General features: G+C 56.9%; 1 protein-coding gene across 1 annotated transcript in view; it reads left to right on the top strand.

Moving 5' to 3' along the window:
* CPNE5 (copine V) overlaps positions 1-17,286 on the top strand; it is a 111,502-nt gene that overhangs the window by 90,485 nt on the left and 3,731 nt on the right. Inside the window, exons 11-15 of the mRNA XM_012646580.1 lie at positions 1,411-1,486; positions 7,394-7,447; positions 10,395-10,456; positions 14,708-14,754; positions 16,322-16,503. Of these exons, the coding sequence (XP_012502034.1) occupies positions 1,411-1,486; positions 7,394-7,447; positions 10,395-10,456; positions 14,708-14,754; positions 16,322-16,503 (421 nt within the window). The remainder of the gene's footprint in view (positions 1-1,410; positions 1,487-7,393; positions 7,448-10,394; positions 10,457-14,707; positions 14,755-16,321; positions 16,504-17,286) is intronic.

Raw genomic sequence — 17,286 nt, 5'->3', positions numbered from 1 at the left:
CTCCACTGGTACCTCCCGCGTCTGTGACGGGGTGGGGGATGTTGTCTCGTCCTGGTGAAGTGCTGTGCGCGTGCGGCTCTAAGTGAGGCCCAACCCCCCCAAGGAACCCGCCCTCCCCGAGAACCCAGGGCCAGCACCACCTCTTCAGCGACCTCACCGCCAGTCAGCTCTGTGTTTTCACCGTCATTTGCCTCATCTTCCTCTGGCATTCCCATACTTCTGGAATATTCTCCTCTTCCGTGGCAGCTGGGAACAGCCACCAGGTGCCACTGGGTCCCACCATCATGTTACTCATAGTGAGAAGGCTGAGAGCTGTAAAATGCACTGAAATATGTTTGGGCTCACGGTGGGGCATCGCCTCCCAGCTGCACCCCCCAGCCCGCACACGAGCCACTGTCCTCTAGCAGGGACAGCGAGGGTGAAAGGGGCCAACCACGGGGTCAGTGGGGGCTCTGCTTTGTGCACGTTTTTGCTGCACGTAACGTAAACACACAGTGTGGGCACGGCAGGAAACGCCCGCAGCTGCCTGACTGCACGTAGTGCGAATTGTCTTGTTAAAAAATGTTTATCGGAGAGGAGTTTAATGAACACCTTTAAGCCCATCACTTGAATTTAACAATTGTTAAATTTTACCATATTTATCTATGTTTTATGCTAAGTCGTTTAAAGTAAATTATATGCTGAGTGCAATGGCTCACACCTGTAATCCTTGCACTTTGGGAGGCCAAGGTGGGAGGATCATTTGAGGCCAGGAGTTCAAGACCAACCTGGGCAACATAGAGAGACCCCCCCCCATCTCTACAAAGAAATTTTTAAAAAATTAGCCAGATATAGTGGTGTTCACCTGTAGTCACAGCTACTTGGGAGGCTGAGGCGGGAGGATTGCTTGAGCCCAGGAGTTCAAGGTTATACTGAATTATGATGGCACCAGTGCACTCCTGCCTGGGCAACAAAGCCAGACCCCTGTCTCTAAAAAAAATAAAATAAAAAAGTAAATTACAGACATCATGACATTTTGCCTCTAAATATTTCACAGGGAATGTCTAAAAAATAATGACATTTTCCCACGTAACTACAAATGCCATTATCACACCTGACACATTGTACAGTAGTTCTTAAATACCACCCAATATTCATTTTGTATTTAAATTTCCCCAATTGTCCCCTGAATACTTTTTATTACTGGCTGGTTCAAATAAGAACCCAGGTAGGGTGGGTTCCTTTTCTCCCAGGTCCTGCTCTTTGATGGGTGGCTTGGGGTTGATTGCTCCTTGGGTGACAACTGGGCTCTTTTCCCAGGGCCCAGCCTTGCTGGCGTGTGCTCCTGGAGTGGAGGCCCGCAGGGATGGGGAGCCAGGGAGGGCTGTGTGGGAGGCGGGGCGGCGTCTCAGCAGCAGTCTTCCCTTGCAGCCACGACTTCATCGGGGAGTTCACCACCAGCTACCGGGAGCTGGCCCGTGGGCAGAGCCAGTTTAACATCTATGAGGTGAGGCGGGCGCCCAAAGTCTGGGGTTTGCGCTGGTGATAAATGGCTCCCAGTCACGGGGGACGACAGTGAGCATGCTCTGGGCTGGGGGCTTTGCGTGTTCTGTGGGGTGCGTGTTCCTGTCCCATCCTGGAGTTACGGAGGCCAAGTCGCAGAGAAGTGTGAGAACTTGCCCAAAGCCACGTGGTTCAGTAAGTGGCAGAATCAAGACGCGGCAACCCAGCCGTGTCTGATCCCAAATCACTGAGTTATAGCACCCCCTAAAGAGCACTTCCAACGTGGGGAGGGTGACAGGAGTGGGGGCGGGGTAGAGGGTGGGGGACAGTATGGGAAGGTTCTGGGCTTCAGTCCTGAGGTCCTGAGTTCAAGGTGGCCGTCCGCTTCCAGTCAGAACAGTGTCAGCGCCTGCCAGGTACCTTACCTTTTCTAGAAAGAAAGAGTCCGGGGAACAGGGGTCGGGATACCTTCCTGGATCTGGCTCTGGAGCTGCAAAGCGTCGGACAAGGCACCTGATCTCTCCAGAGATAATAGCGTTTGCCCTCACAGGACAGTTTCTGCCACTGAGCCTTTGCTTGTGTGTGCTGTCCCCCTGCAGGGCCCTCCCCCTCCCCCTCTAGCGCAGGTCCTTCCAGCCACTCTGGTCTCCTGTGCTGTCTGCCTCGTCCAAGCTTCCACGGACATCGTGGCTCATGCCGAACCTGCTTAGTGGCAGGTGCTTCTAACCCTAACGACTGCTTGGGTTCTTGTCTGACTCTACCACTTACTAGCTCTGTGACTTTGGCCAAGTCCCTGAACCACTCTGTGCCGTGCAAACTGAGAGTTGTTGTTTTTTTTTAATATTTTTTTTCTTTTTCTCTTTCTTCTTACTGGACAAACTGAGAATTAAATAAGTTGATGGAACAGTGCCTGGCCCAGAGGTCCGCACCGTCTTCTGTTGTCATCTGCTGAGCGTCAGTGTGCCAGGACTCTCACATTTGGTGCCTGTCCCCGCATACTGGCGCTGTCCTCACACTGGCAGCCACTCAGCTGGCCAAGTTAGGTGACAAGTTGGCTTAGAGTCCCTTCGCTGAATCCGAATCCCTTGATACTTTCACTCCCTCGCCCTGTATCTGCTCCAAGTGAGCAGGTCTTGTGTTCCAGCTAGACATCCCAAGGACAGGCAAGGTGACGGCCCTTTCTGTTACCTCCCCTCACCAGCCAGGCCACTGCTGGGCACACAGTAGGTGCTTGTTATCCATCCACACGCTGAATTAGATCGAATGTGGCTATTGTAAAGATGGAGTGCGGATGAATTTATGTGAAAGGGCTCGGATACAGGAAAATGCTTTGTTTTCTGCATCTGTAAAGAGAGGGGCTGTCTTTTCCCCCCAACCTAGGCAGTGGCTTCCTTTGAGGAGATTTTTAGGGAGGAGAAGGGAAGAGGTCAAACCTCTTGGGTTTGGCTTCTAAAGGGGCTTGACAGGCCCGCAAGCAGCCATGATCTCTTGGGCTAACAGTGGAAAACGTTGCATTGACTTGCTCTCCCGACTGGTGAACTCTGCTTCACCAGTGTGTTGGCTGAGCCGTTCGCAGAACTCCCCTCCTCCTGGCCAGCCGGCTCCGTCTCCTGTGTGCCCACCCCAGGGGCCCAGGGTGCCTTGGGAGTCACCCTTAACATCCCCACCCCTCGCCCCGCATCCGGTCCACGACTAAATGCTGCCCGCTACCACCAAAATTTTCCAGCATTTGTCCCCTTTGTCTCAGTCTGCCACCACGATGCCACCACCTGCTTGCACGGGGCTTCGCAACAGCCTCTTCGCGGCCTTCCCGCCTCCCTCCCTCCTCCGCGTGGTAGCCGGGGTGCTCCACCAAGATGTAATCTGACCACGTCGCTCCCCTGCTTAACACCCGTCCAGGGCCTCCCGCCACCTCAGCCCGGTTCGCACAGGGGAGGTGGGAGGAGATTCCAAAAGATGCTCCCACCCCAGCTGAGGTCCACCGACCTACAGGGAAAAGTCCAGGCTCCTTCGTACGGGACCCTGTGCCCCCAGCCAGCCACCTGCACTGTTTGTGTAGTGAGTAGAGAACACATCACGTCACCTTCAGAGGCTCCTGGGAACCGTCCCCTGCCCTTCCCTCTGCCTGTCTCCCATTTCCAGCTCCATCTGCCATCTGAGGCTCTCTGAATCTCCGTGCTGTCTCAGCCTCTACCTGGGCCTCCCCTCTGTCATCTTCTCCTGGTTAGGGTCTGCTGGTCCTTGGAGACTCCCTGTGATGTTTCTCCTCCAGGACGCTGTCTCCACCTGCGCACCCAGTCCCACCACAGTCTGGGGTAGACACCTCTCCTAGGTGCTCCTGGGGTCCCCTGTGGCTGTTACCTGTTTGTGATGCTAACCACCCCTCCGAAGACCATGCGGTGGGGTCTCCCTCCCTGCTTTATCCCCAGAGCCAGCACAGCTCCTAGCCCCTGAGAGCCCCTCTGCGCCCCCATGCACAGGAGGGCAGACCCCAGACCTGTCCTGAGGGCCCTGGGGCATCAGGAGAGAAAGGTCATTAGAGCTTGAGGCTTAGTGGACTGGGGAGGTTCCTGGGCTGGCCCCTAGGTGGTGCTTGTCCCCTGTGTGGAACTTCACCGGCAGCCACTTAGGGCGGGAGAGGCTGGTCCCTGGGGGAGGACTGGCCCCTGGGGGAGGGCTGGTCCCTGGGGGAGGGGTGCTCCCTGGGGGAGGGCTGGCCCCTGGGGAGGGGCTGGTCCCTGGGGGAGGGCTGGCCCCTGGGGGAAGGCTGGTCTCCAGGGGAGGGGCTGGTCCCTGGGGGAGGGGTGCTCCCTGGGGGAGGGCTGGTCTCCGGGGGAGGGGCTGGTCCCTGGGGGAGGGCTGGCCCCTAGGGGAGGGCCGGCCCTTGGGGGAGGGGAAGGCTCTGAGGAGCACAGGAACCCTCGGGCGCACAGGGCACTTCCGGGGTGCCCACTTTACGGGAGGGTCTGAGAACAGAGCATTGCTTTGACGTTAAAACAGTTATATCAGAGAGTGGAAATGTGGCGTACGGGCTGATTTCAGGATGGCACAGAAGACTTCAAAGAAATGCGCTTGTGGCCGGGTCTTTGGCTACACCCAGAGCCCCAGGAGTGCGCGTTCACTGTCAGCTGGGAGGGCTGTTTGGAGGAAAAGTCAGAGACGTGTGGGCTCCATTCTAATCGCTCAACGCTCTCATGGCACAGACCGGGAAACCGAGCCAGCGCCGCGCTGGGCTGCAGCTTTCCCCATCGCAGCAGCTCGCTTGCTAAGCCGTGTCCCGTGAGCGTGTCTGTGAGCACCTCATCCGGGTCCTCCGGTACCGAGAGGCCTCTGAGCTTGTTCCGGGCTTCTCGCCCCACCCCGACCAGGCCCTGGGTTTCCGCCCGCGCAGCTTGCGGCCCTCCCGCCTGCACGTCCCACCCCTGCACGTCCCACCCGGGCCCCCAGTGCAGGTCCTCCTCCCTTCTGTGTCAGCCCGGTCACCCCGACCCCTCCCTCTCTCGTACCAGGGCCCAAGATGTGTGGTCACGTCTTGACAGGCTGCTCTTGCCGCAGCTCAGCGCCTGTCCCACACCGCCAGGACCTCATAGCTCTCACGTGGACTGGTGGAGGCAGTAGTAGTAGGAGCAGTAATCTTTAAAAGTAACTGACGCTTCTGTAGTACTTAGTACATTCCATAGCACTTACTTATATTGACCTATTTAATCCCCACAGCTTTCTTTGAGGCACATACTTTTTATCCCCATTTTACAGATGAGGAAACTGAGGCACACAGAGGTTAAGTAACTTGCCTAAGGTCATGTGTCTATTAGGTGGCAGAACCAGGCAAACACTCCCTGGATGTCCCTTCCCCTCCCCTTGTACTCACCTCCACCAGGTCCCAGCATCCTAGAGCCTGCGGTAATCTTGTCCCCTGTAAGCGTGGAGGTCATCAGAGTTCCCCGCAGGCTGCTGGGTGACATTCAGTCATTTCACTTGGCATTCTTGCCTCTCGTCCGGCCAGCCCACCTTACTCTTCACCCTGTGGTTCTACAATCCAAGTGGCCCCTGGTTCTGTGCTTCTCTCCCATGGCGTCTCCTGTGACATCCTCTCTCCCTGCCCAAAGCGCTCCTGTCCCTCCCAGCCCGCAGGACCACCTGCTCCGGAGAGCCTCTGCTGATGCTCCCACCTGCAACAGTCTTCCCTTCCTCCAGCTCCCCTGACACTGCTCTGGTTCCCCCTTTTTGGTGGCCCTCCTCACTTATCACCCTGAGAGCATGTCTTCTTTGTCTAACAGGAGTGACGACTCTAGGGGAGAAGAAATGGTACCCCCGCCCCATAAATACCTGTTGAAGGAAGGATGTGTTTGTATTTGTTATCAAGATGGCCACAGTGTATACGGTGCTGGCCTGAGGGCAGGAAACCTGGTTTTCGGCCGGGGGAGGTGGCTCACCCCTGTAATCCCAGCACTCTGGGAGGCCAAGGTGAGGTGGAAGTATCTCTCGATGTCAGGAATTCAAGATCAGCCTGAGCAAGAGCGAGACCCCATCTCTACTAAAAAAATAGAAAGAAATTATCTGGACAACTAAAAATATATAGAAAAAATTAGCCGGGCATGGTGGCACATGCCTGTAGTCCCAGCTACTCGGGAGGCTGAGGCAGGAGGATCGCTTGAGCCCAGGAATTTCAGGTTGCTGTGAGCTAGGCTGACACCACGGCACTCTACCCAGAGCAACAGAGTGAGACTGTCTCAAAAAAAAAAAAAAAGGAAACCTAGTTTCTAATCCTGTTACTACCCAGATGGCTGTGTGACCTTAGGCAAATCACTTGGTGTCTCTGTGCCTTAGTTTCCTTATTTTCAGAAGTAGATGTCAATACTCATTCACACAGAAGAGACCCGGCTAAAGATACAGGCTAAAGATGCAGCTGATGGCACTTGCAGGAGGAACAAGAGGTGCAGGAGAGGGGAAAGGAATTCGCCAGAAACCGAGCGGCAGAGCGGGCATGAGAATCACCTTGCTGTGATGGGCCGTCAGGGAAATTGTGCTTAGACTTCCCACATTAGAAACCAAACCAAAGAAACAGCCGGTGAGGCTCAAATGGGAGCACAAATACGGTCCGTTTGAAAGTCCTGGGGGGCTCTCAGGGCAAGGTGGCCCTGTCCCTCAGCCCTGTTTCTCTGCGTTGGCACTACTGACACTTGGGACCAGAGTGCTCTTTGCTGTGGGGGACTGTCCTGCGTGTTGTAGGATGCTCAGCAGCGTCCCTAGTTTCTCCCCCCTCCCCCGCTGGGACGCTTGTCACTTATCACCAGACATTACCAGATGTCCCCTGGGGAGGCAAAGTGGTCCCCGGTCGAGACCACTGGGTGAGCCCACCTACAAGCACTATGTGATTTGTGACCTGGTGACAGGTGTGGCTTGGAAGTTAAAGCTCACAGCGAAGGACAGTTTCGGGGGGCTTCCCGCCAAGTGAAGGTGGTGGTGGCAGAAGGGGGCCACGAGCCCCAGGGCGGCCAGGGGCTGGGTCCCAGCCGGGAAGGTTGGAGCTGGCTGAGGGAAGACGGGCGCATTGTGGGTGAGGGGAGCAGCCTGAGCCAACACAAGGGACAGGTACAGACAGGGCCACTGGGCGCCGTTGGGCCTTCTTTGGCTGTACAGGGTGGAGGGCATGTTCCAAGAAGCAGTGGGAAAAAGGGTTAAATAAACATCTGGTCGATCATGGGACACTGGGTCTGAGCCGGGAGCCCAGTTGTGTAACTAAATACCAGCCTCCCACAAAACCTCCCTAAACTCCACTCCCCGGCCCCTGTGGTCTCTGCACCCCACACTCTGCTGGGGCTGGGACCACACCCAGGTCGGTGGAAGCCCTAGACCCGGCCTGACTGCTCGGAAACGCTGTTTCTTACCCAGTAACTGGCTTTTCCTGCAGGTGGTAAATCCGAAAAAGAAAATGAAGAAAAAGAAATACGTGAATTCTGGCACAGTGAGTAGCCACCCCCTCCCTGCAGCCAGGTGTAGACGTTCGGAGCCCCGCGCCAGGTCTGGCACCGGGGAGTGGCGTGCACACGGAGTGGGGCTCAGGCGGGGGAGGTGGGGCAGACGGAGCAACAGCCCAGGGAGTGGGCGCTGCGGACCCGCAACAGGCGCTGTGTGCGGGGCAGGAGTCGCAGAAACGCCCACGGCCTTCCTGCCGGAAGGAAGAGCAAACTCAGTCGTGTTCGGGGGGGCCCCTACTCTAGGAAATTCCCCACTTAGGTGTTTTTCAGGGGCTGTGTCCCTGAGAGGCAGATATTATCATCCCGTTGTCATGAAAGAGGAGGCCGAGGCCGCAGGCAGGGAAGTGACTCCACCACGGTCACACAGCTGGAGCGTGGCAGGGATGGAGTCGGCGCTCCCTCTGACTCCAGAGCCGGAGCTGCTGAGGGCACCGCCTCTGCCCCAGCGCGACCACCCTGGCCCGGCAGGGTATTTACTGAGTGCGGCCATGTGCCGGGCACGGTGCTAGGCACGGGGGATGCAGCTGGGAACGGGACAGACCCAGGTTCCTGGTGCTCGTCCCCTAGTGTGGGGAGACAGAGGTGTGCACACACGCACACACCTGTGTGTGTCAGGTGGTTGTGACAACGTGGAAAGGGTAGACGGAGGTAAAGGGACAGGGATGCGCGAGTACGGAGGATACTGGGGAAAGGGAGTTCCAGCTGTAGGGAACAGCACGCGCCAAGGCCCTGAGGTGGAGCCCACACTACGAACATGCCCAAGTTCATCCTCTGCCCGTTCCCTCCTCACCCCACGGCCCCATGAGCCAGCGCAGCCACGCTTAGTGACTTGAGCCTGGCAAATGGCAACTCCAGACCCGGAGGAGCTCTTAGGGAGCTCTAGGGTTCCTTTGAGGAACCTCATTTTCTCCATCTGTAAAATCGGGCTAAGAAATCATCCCTCCCTGCTTACTGCACAAGGTGCTGACGGGCACCTGGAGACGCAGGCTTGTCAACCGTAAAGTGCTCTGTGCATTCAAAGGGGACTGACCACCGCTTCTCTAACTGCGGCTGGGAGTGATACGTCCTTTGTTCAAAGCTGCGGTGTTTCTCAGTGGGGTGCTGTCGGCATTTGGGCAGGATAATTCTCCAACTCACAGGACTTCCCCATACATTGTAGGGTGTTTGGCACCCCTGGCCTCTGCCCAGAGTTAGCGGTAGGGCCCCGGTCATTATGAGAGCTCCCCAGACTCTCCCACCCATTCCCAGAGGCTCCTGGGGGAGGCAGTACCTTCTCCAGCTGGAAACTCCTGGATGTACAGCTAAAAATAAAGAGGTTCTAAACCCCACTGATGTCGCCCAGCCTTCTTACTTCAGAGGTGATGCAGGCAATGTGGTTTGCCCCAGATCACATGCGAGGTAGGGACAGAGGAGGTCTTGGCGCAGGTCTTCTGACTTCCCTCTACTCCACCATTTCCCAGTCTTCCCCATGAATTCACCCAGGAGCCAAGATGCTTGTTAAAAAGCAGATGGCTGGGCCAGTTCCCTGGGGTTCCATTTTAGGAGGCCCAGGCTGGGGCCCCGGAATCTGCATTCAGTGCTGCTCGTACCTTACTACGTGCGGAACCCCCGGGCATCTTGTTAAAACGCCGGGAATCCGCATTTCTGCATTTCTAACCAGCCTCGAGTTGACGCTGCTGGTCTGAGAACCACACTTGGAGCGGGTGAAAGTCTGCTTTCACCCTGCAGGTCCCTGGGTGAATCCACATGGCCGGCAGGTTGGGGAAGTGTTTCCTCATAGGGGTGGTGGGGACGTGGCCGTCAACCCTGACTGCAGGTTAGACTCATGTGAAGCACTAAAAAAAAAAAAAAAAAAGATTTCTGAAACTCTGATGTAGCCCCAGAAGCATAGTTGCTCTGGGCTGCAAGGTGTTTTAGAAGCTCCCCAGGGAGCGTCCTGTCAGGGTTGAATCCCGTGCAGTAGGCCATTCCTGGTAAGTCTGAGCCACCGCGCTTGGAAGGAGGCTCTGCGGTTCTTGCAGGTGCCTGACGCCGTAACGACAGAGGGCGGGCGGCTGGCCCAGCTCCGCACTCACACACCCTCCCGGTGCCCAGGTCCTGCCAGGCCCACCCGCCGAGCCCACGCGAATGGCTGAATCTGCTCCAGTGGGGGCTGGCAACTACTAGAGGGGAGTTGGTTCTCTTAGAGAGCTGAACAGTCCTCTGCCCCAGTCTTGCCTCATTTCCTTGGTTTAGGATGCGAGGCTTTTACTTGTCTCCATGATCCTAAATTGTTACTGTCATGGGCTGCCAGGTAGCTGCCTGTCTCGGCAAAGCCAATGCCAATGTCTGTAGGTCGAGAGGCCTCTGCCTGGGAGAGGGGGCCTGGGGTGGTCAGTTCCCTCCAGGGAAAGGACACGCTGCTCATGAGGGTCTTGGGTCTGAGAGGGTGGAGGTCCAGAGACGCCAGAGGGTTGAGGTGAGACCAGTAAGGTTCAAGATAAGCGCAGGCCAAAGAGTCGTGTTTCAGGACTAATAGGAGCAGCAGGTGGAAGCGTGGGGCGAGTCAGCATTGCTGAGTCGGGAAGGCCCCCTGCCCCCCATACCCCACCACAGGGCCCCGGGCTGGACGGCCAGTGCCCTGGGCTTGGGCCCCTGTGCTCCAGGGACAGAGATCGGATGCTTCCGTTGAGGTCAGGAGTGCAGGCTCTGAAGCAAACAGATCCCCCTCTGTCCTGGCAGTGTCCTTGGGCGTGTTGTGTCGCCTCTTTGAGCGTCAGTATTGCTGGCTATAAAATGGGTAGGAATAGTACTTCACAGGGTGGTCGTGGGCACTGCATGCAGTAATGCGTGCAAAAGTGGCACGTGTCAAGTTCTGTAAATGTCAGCTCTTGCATCATGAACCATCCCCTGACCCCATGTTCCCCGCTGACCGAGTTCCCTTTTGTTTTCAAGGTCACCCTGCTTTCCTTTGCTGTGGAGTCAGAGTGTACCTTCCTTGACTACATCAAAGGAGGGTGAGCAGAGACAAGCGGTTTCATCGGCCTGGGGGAGAGGGGAGGGGCCCCACTCCCTTCCTCTTTGAAGCCCTGGGGGAAGCCCGAGATGCTGGGCTCTGAGCAAACCCCTGGATTCTGGGCTGAGACAACTCGCCCAGAGCCCTGCACGCCCCCGGCTCCCGAGCAGCTGCCGAGGGAACTCCCGAGCCCAGGAGGCCGGCCTGGGTCACGTCAGGTCCCCATGCAGAGACAGGACCTGGGGGTGATAGGGGCTCCATGGCAAAGAGTGCCAAGGGCTTGGGGAGGTGGAAAGAGCCCGGAGCTAGGCGAGAGAAGGCCCAGGCTCTAGGCCCCTCTGTCATGAATTTGGTGGATGACTTTGGGCTGGTCATTTCCCTCCCGGGGTATCAGGTTCCTCCTCTGTACACAAAGAGATGGGAGTAGGTGAGTTTTAAGGGTCCTCCCAGCTCCAGCTGCTGATACCTCTGATCTGTCGGGGTGCTGGGCGGTGATTAACCTGCTCATTGTTGTCAGGGACCTGTAAGGGGCAGTGGGATTGGGGGATGAGCCAGGGCATGGTCCTGGGGCCAGCAGGTGGTCAAACACGAGTTTAAGGAACAGGAAGAACCAGAGGGACGGCGTCCAGGCCCAGACAGGCGGGGAGGCCAGAAGGAGCTGGCCAAGAGCTCGTGGAAAGAGCCTGACGCGAGATGAGGGCCTGCCCGGCTTGCTCCCTGCCAGGACAGGTGCCAGGTCAGGGCGTGGGCAGCCGAGAGCCCACAGGTGCAGGCGGGTGAGTGGCTGCACCTGTCTGGAAAGGAGACAGGCAGGGGCGGCTGCCAAAGGCTCATCCCAGCCAAGCAGGCACCTGGCTGCCTGGTTCTCCAGAGCAGAGGGAGAAGGCAGGCCCGGGGAAGCCACGCCCCCTTTCCCACGACTCTGCTCCCTGCAGCCTTGAACTTGCACATTCTCAAGGTTGCAAGCTCTCCTTCTGCCCACTGAGCACACACCCTCCCTGCGAGCACCCAAGGGGCTCCTCCGCCCCTTCCTGCCCCTCCTGGGAGCCCGTTTCAGACCCTGCCCTTGCTCCCTTCTCTGTCCCATGAAGCAGCCACCCCTTACATTCCATAGCACCTGGAAATTTTCAAACAACCCTCCTCCTGTTTATCCTTCTCATTTGCATAGTGCCTCCGACTTACAGAACACAGTGGGCAGGGCCGGGACAGTTATCTCCATTGCACATAACTTGCCCGAAGCCACACGCCTAGATGGTGGCAAGGCTCCTTGTATCATGACATGCTACCTTTCATTCCATAGTAATTAATAATCCTGGCCCTGCCCGCCTTGCAACTTGCCCAGAGCCCTGCATGCCCCTGGGGTGTGGTGGGTGAGAGGAAGATGAAGACCGGCGAAGTAAAGGCTGTATGCTGCGAGGTCTCACTGAGAAGGAGCCCTGCCGGGTGCGGTGGCTCACGCCTTTACTCCCAGCACTTTAGGAGGCCAGCACTTTGGGAGGATCGCTTGAGGTCAGGAGTTCAAGACCAGCCTCCCCATTGCCCCTGTCCCTGCAAAAAAATTTTAAAAATTAGCCTGTCATGGCGGTGCACACCTGTAGTCCCAGCTACTCAGGAGGCTGAGGCAGGAGGATCACTTAAGCCCAGGAATTCAAGGTTGCAGTGATCTATGATGACACCACTGCACTCCAGCCTGGGTGACAGAGCAAAACTGTGTCTCAAAAAAATAAATAAAAGGAGCCATCAGAGGCTTGTCTACTGGCAAAGCTGGTGCCACCCTTGCTGGGCAGGTTAGAGCCCCAGAGCCAGCCCTCTCTTTAAACTCTCTGGAGAGCATGAGTCAGCTGGCTCCAGGGAGGGAGAGTCCTGCATGCATGTCCAGGCACGAAGCTGATGGAGGCTTTCGTCTAGAGACCCTGGCCTCCCTCTCCTGCCCACCTGGGCCCAGGAGGAAGGGGAATGAACACCTCTGCCCCTCCCCTGCCAGAGGAGGACCTGGTTACTCAGCAGCCTGCGTTCTGCCCTAGGGCAGCAGAGATTAGGCTGCAGGGAGTAATTTTCCCACAAACTACCTGCTTTCCGGTGGCTTTCTTCCCTGATCTTTTTCAGAACCCAGAGCAGCGGAAGACTAGTTAAGGAGTAAGGCCTGCCTTTCCTCCCGCATGTATTTGGAAGAGCCCCTCAGCTGTAGTCCTGCAGGCCAGTACCACCCCGCCAAGCGTTGCCCTGGGAGCAGGGCTCTTACCCTTCAAATGTCTCCCTTCCTCTACCAAAGACTTATTCTCTATATTCCACACTGAGAGATGACAGCAAATAGCAGATGAATATAGTCAGTGCTGTAACACCTAATTCCCTAACTTCAAGGCTTAAGACAAATAAAGGTTCATCTGTGGGATGTCAGGGTTGGGTGGAGAGGGGATCCATACAGTCATTCAGGGACCCAGGCTCTTGCTATCTCGTGGCTCCTTTTCCCCTAGAGGCTGGAGTCCACTGGATGCTCCGCCCCCAGCCAGCAGAAGATGGGAAAGAGCGTGGGAAGGACAGACGTGGCCAGCAGACTCTGGTTTGAGTCTCCTGCTAACCATGTCCTTGACCTTTCTTGGAGGATGAGGGGCCCATGAGCAGCAGCTCAGCTGTGATCAGGTAGAGAGAGAGCTGTGGTTTCTGATAAGGCCCTTCTGCTAAATGCAGGGAAAGTGAGGCCACCCTCGTCTTAATCATCCACGGCCCCAACTGAGAACCACTGGAACAGAGTTTCCCCAAGTGTGATCCCAGCACCCCCTACTCAGAAGCCCTAGATGAGGTCAGGGGATATTTGTGAAAGAGGCAGATTCTGGGACCCCACTCCAGACCAGCTGAATTGGCATCTCTGGTGTGGAGCTCTGGAATCTTCTTTTGCAACAAACTCCCCTTGTGATTCCACACTGAGAACCACAGGACTAGACTTTATCAGGGACTCATGTCTGTCAGCTTTGCCGTCTGCACCTGGCACAGAACCTAGAACAGCAAAGCCCGCAGAGAATTTCAACCCTGAATTTGAGTCCCCAAAACCTAACTTTTCATTATGGAAAATTTATTTCAAACATGTGCAAAAGTAGAGAAAAGGTATACTCAACCCCAGGTGCTCTTCTTCCAGCTTCAGTAATTACCACTCAGAGCCAGTCTTGCTCCATGCACTTTCCCCTTCACCCAGTTTTTCTTAATATTTATTTTATTTTAGATTTTTTTTTTTTGAGATGGGGTCTTGGTACATTGCCCAAGCTGGCCTTGAACTCCTGGGCTCAAGCAATCCTCCCACCACAGCCTCCCAGCATCCAGTTATTTTGAAGCAAATCCCAGCCATCACATATCGTCCCCAAATACTTCAGGATGTGTCCCTAAAATATAATGCTTTCTTTCTAAAACATAACCACAATACCATAGCCATACCTAAAAAACGAACAGTTCGTTAATACCAAGTATCTGGTTAGTGTTCAAATTTCCCCGTCTTATAAATTTTCTTCTAATTGTTTTTTTTTGAATCAGAAATCTGGGCAAGATCCCCACTGCGATTGGTGGTTTCGTCCCTTAAACCTCTTTTGATCGATGGGCTCCTCCGAGCGCCCGAGCGGCGTGCTGAGGCCGAGCCCTGCGCGCACCGGGAGGTTCTGACTCAGTCGGTCCAGACTGGCCTGAGAGGCCCAGCCAGTGGGAGGTTCTGGTAGTGATCCTTTGCCGGCTGCACTCCTGTGTGGCATTCAACATGCCCCCTGGCCCCTGTGTTTCCTGCGAATGACTGGAAGATGGCTCTGGAGGCAGCATCCGATTCAGGCTCCGTTTTTTGACAAGACAACTTCATGGGTGGTGTTTTGTTCTCTCCTCAGGAGATGCATGATGCCGGTTTGACTCTGTTTTGTCGCTAAGTTTTAGCCCTGAATCTGACTCCAAATTTGACCCAGAAATCCAGTGAGACCCGAACTCCCCCAGCACACGCGGGCGGGCCCAGGGGACAGGGTCTGGGGAGGAAATACACAATCAGAGCCACGTGCCCACGCAGAACGAATTCGTCTTAAAGGGCTTTCCCGCTGCCTAACGCTTTTGATGCCCACAACAGTCCTTTGGAGGGGGGCACAGCTGGCATTATGATCCTAGCGTCCCAGAACTGGAAGGGCAGGGGACCAGGTGGCAGTCAGGTTTCTCCCTCCCTGCCACGCACTGCGCAGCCTGCCCCAGCGCTGCCGCTCTCCGGGTGACTCTCCTGCTCTCTCCCTTCCAGGACCCAGATCAACTTCACGGTGGCCATCGATTTCACTGCCTCCAATGGTGAGTGGCGGCGTGGGGGACGGGGAGGGCTTCTACGGGCCGTGTCGTGGGCCCTGGCTGGGAGCCATGTCCCTGCGACTCTGGCCTCTTCCTCACTGAAGAGGCGGTATCTAGTCCTGGAGGACCAAAGATACAGCCAAGGTGGCAACAGTATCCCTAGGTGGCACCACGGACACTAACAACTCTGGGCTCTGGGGCTGTATGCCCTGAACACAGCCTTGCCCTGGAGGAGCACCCAGTCTCCCGGGGGCATGGGACAGTGTGTGCTCCGGGCCTGTGCAAAGCCCTGGATAAGAGACGATTCCCACCAAGATCAAATCCCACCTCCTCTGCGCAGTCCAGCCCCTAGGCTAGAGGGGAGACCTAGAGCCAAGACTGAGCTCTCTGGTCCTCAGGGAGGCAGGACCCAGCCCAGGGACCCCGTCCTCACCTTGCTGGGGCTGTCCTGGCTTCCTTCCCTCCCCCAGTGTCAGGCTGGGGCCAAGTGTCCAGGAGTGATCATGACACCAAACTGTGCATTGTTAGAAGCACCACCACCTTGGCTTCTGGCCCCCCAGTAGGGTGCTGAGTGCTCATTTTTGCACCAATCAGAAATGCCCAGGCCTCGCCCTGCTCAGCTGTGTCAGAAACCCCTCTTATGGCTGCAGGGCCCAGCATCGTATTGTGTTGGGCTGTCAGAGCTGGGAGGGACCTTAGTAACAATAACAGTAATGATAGTTATAATAATAACAACATCTGCTTAATCCTCACATCAATCCTGTGAGGTGGGAAGTATCATTACTCCCATTTTACAGATGAGGAGACTGAGGCTGAGAGGTTAAGGAGCTTATGCCAGATCACACAGCCAGTAGAACAATAGAGACAGGTTTGCTACCTTGGCAGTTTGCCGAACTGCTTCTTATTAGTGAACAAACAAGTAAATATGGACTATATTAGTGGTGACAAGGGCCCTGGGGAAAAACCAGGGCAGGAAGAGGGATGGGAGGATTGGGGGAGGCTGCAACTTTTAACGGGCTGCTCGGGGATGACCACAGTGAGCAGACGACCCTTGAGCAGAGACCTCATCTGGGGAAAAGTGTCCCAGGCAGAGGGAACAGCCAATGCGAAGGTCCCGAGGCAGCAACAGCGTGAGGCTGGGACTGAGGGAGTGACAGGGAGGATGGCAGGAGATGAGAGGGGCCTGGGGCCAGATCCTACAGGGCCTCGGGGGCTCCCATAAGGACTCCGGGTTTTGTCCCGGGTGAGATGGAGCGTTGGTGACTCGCACCGAGGAGAGCACGGTCGGCCTGGCGGGTTTGCCGGCTCTCTCTCTGGCGGCGTGCTGGGCAGGCGGGCGGGTGCAGGGAGAGCAGGTAGGAGGCGGCCGCAACCCTGAAGCCAGAGGGTGGTGGCACGGAGTGTGGGGGGGGTCCTGGCTCTGCCCTGAAGGCTCGGCAGCCAGGATTCGCTAAAGGGGAGAACTCGAGGTAAGAGGAGTCCAGGATAAATGAAAGTTAGGGGTTCTGCATTCTGAACCTGGGGTGCTGGAGGGTCCGGGCCGACAAATGTTCCCACGCCCGTGTCGCAGGAAACCCCTCGCAGTCCACGTCCCTGCACTACATGAGCCCCTACCAGCTGAACGCCTACGCGCTGGCACTGACCGCCGTCGGGGAGATCATCCAGCACTACGACAGCGACAAGATGTTCCCTGCCCTTGGCTTCGGGGCCAAGCTGCCCCCAGACGGCAGGGTGTCCCACGAGTTCCCGCTGGTAGGAGGCCCTGCTGGTGGGCGCAGGGCTGAGGGCTGGTCAGGCTGGGGTGTGGGGACAGGCTCGGGAGCGGTGCGGGGAGGATTTCCCGTCCTCTGAGCTCAGGGCTGTAAAGCGCAGCCCCTGTGGGTAGACCGCCTGCAGCGCAGAGGGGTCTTGGAGTGAGGCCTCCGGAAACGCACTCCCCACCCTGCTCCCAAACGCTTCCCCTCTAGGTCTGAAGCCACCCACAGCTGGCTCTGGCCTCCTCGTTCCTGACAAGACGCAGGGGCCGGTGGAGGGGAGCTGCGGCTGACCCATCCCCCAGGCCCCAGAAAAGAGGATAAGGGGGTGTGGGTTGGGTACGAGCAACCGCAGGTCATTCCAGGAGCTCCCCGAGTTGGTGCCGAGATGGGATGAGGTGGGGTCCCGGGGAGGATGTAGAATGTGGCATCATCTGGGGGTCCTAGCCCTGGGGAGGTAACTGCTCAGGCTCCCTCCCTCGTTCATGTGAGCTGGAGACGCTAAGTCACAGCAGACGGTCCCTGCTGTGTCTGGAGTGCCAGGCTCTGTGCTGGGCACAGGACACGTGAGGACGGATCAGTGGCAGGTTCTTCCTGAGCTGCTCAGACCCAGCAGTCACGTCAGGGCGTGGTGGCTCTCAGGGTTCTTTCTGAGCACGAGCAGGGAGTGGGGCAAAGAGGGGTTTGGACCTGCTCACCCGGAGCATGTACTGCCCTTCAGGGTGGGCCCCGGGAGCCCCTCCCCCGGCCCCAGAGAAGGGGATCTGGGAGCCCGGGGCTG

Source organism: Propithecus coquereli, unplaced genomic scaffold (assembly GCF_000956105.1).
Source record: "Propithecus coquereli isolate 6110/MARCELLA unplaced genomic scaffold, Pcoq_1.0 Scaffold248, whole genome shotgun sequence".
NCBI classification, from domain to species: Eukaryota; Metazoa; Chordata; class Mammalia; order Primates; family Indriidae; genus Propithecus; species Propithecus coquereli.
The sequence above is the reverse complement of the archived record's forward strand: the minus strand, read 5'-3'. Positions and strand labels throughout refer to the sequence as shown.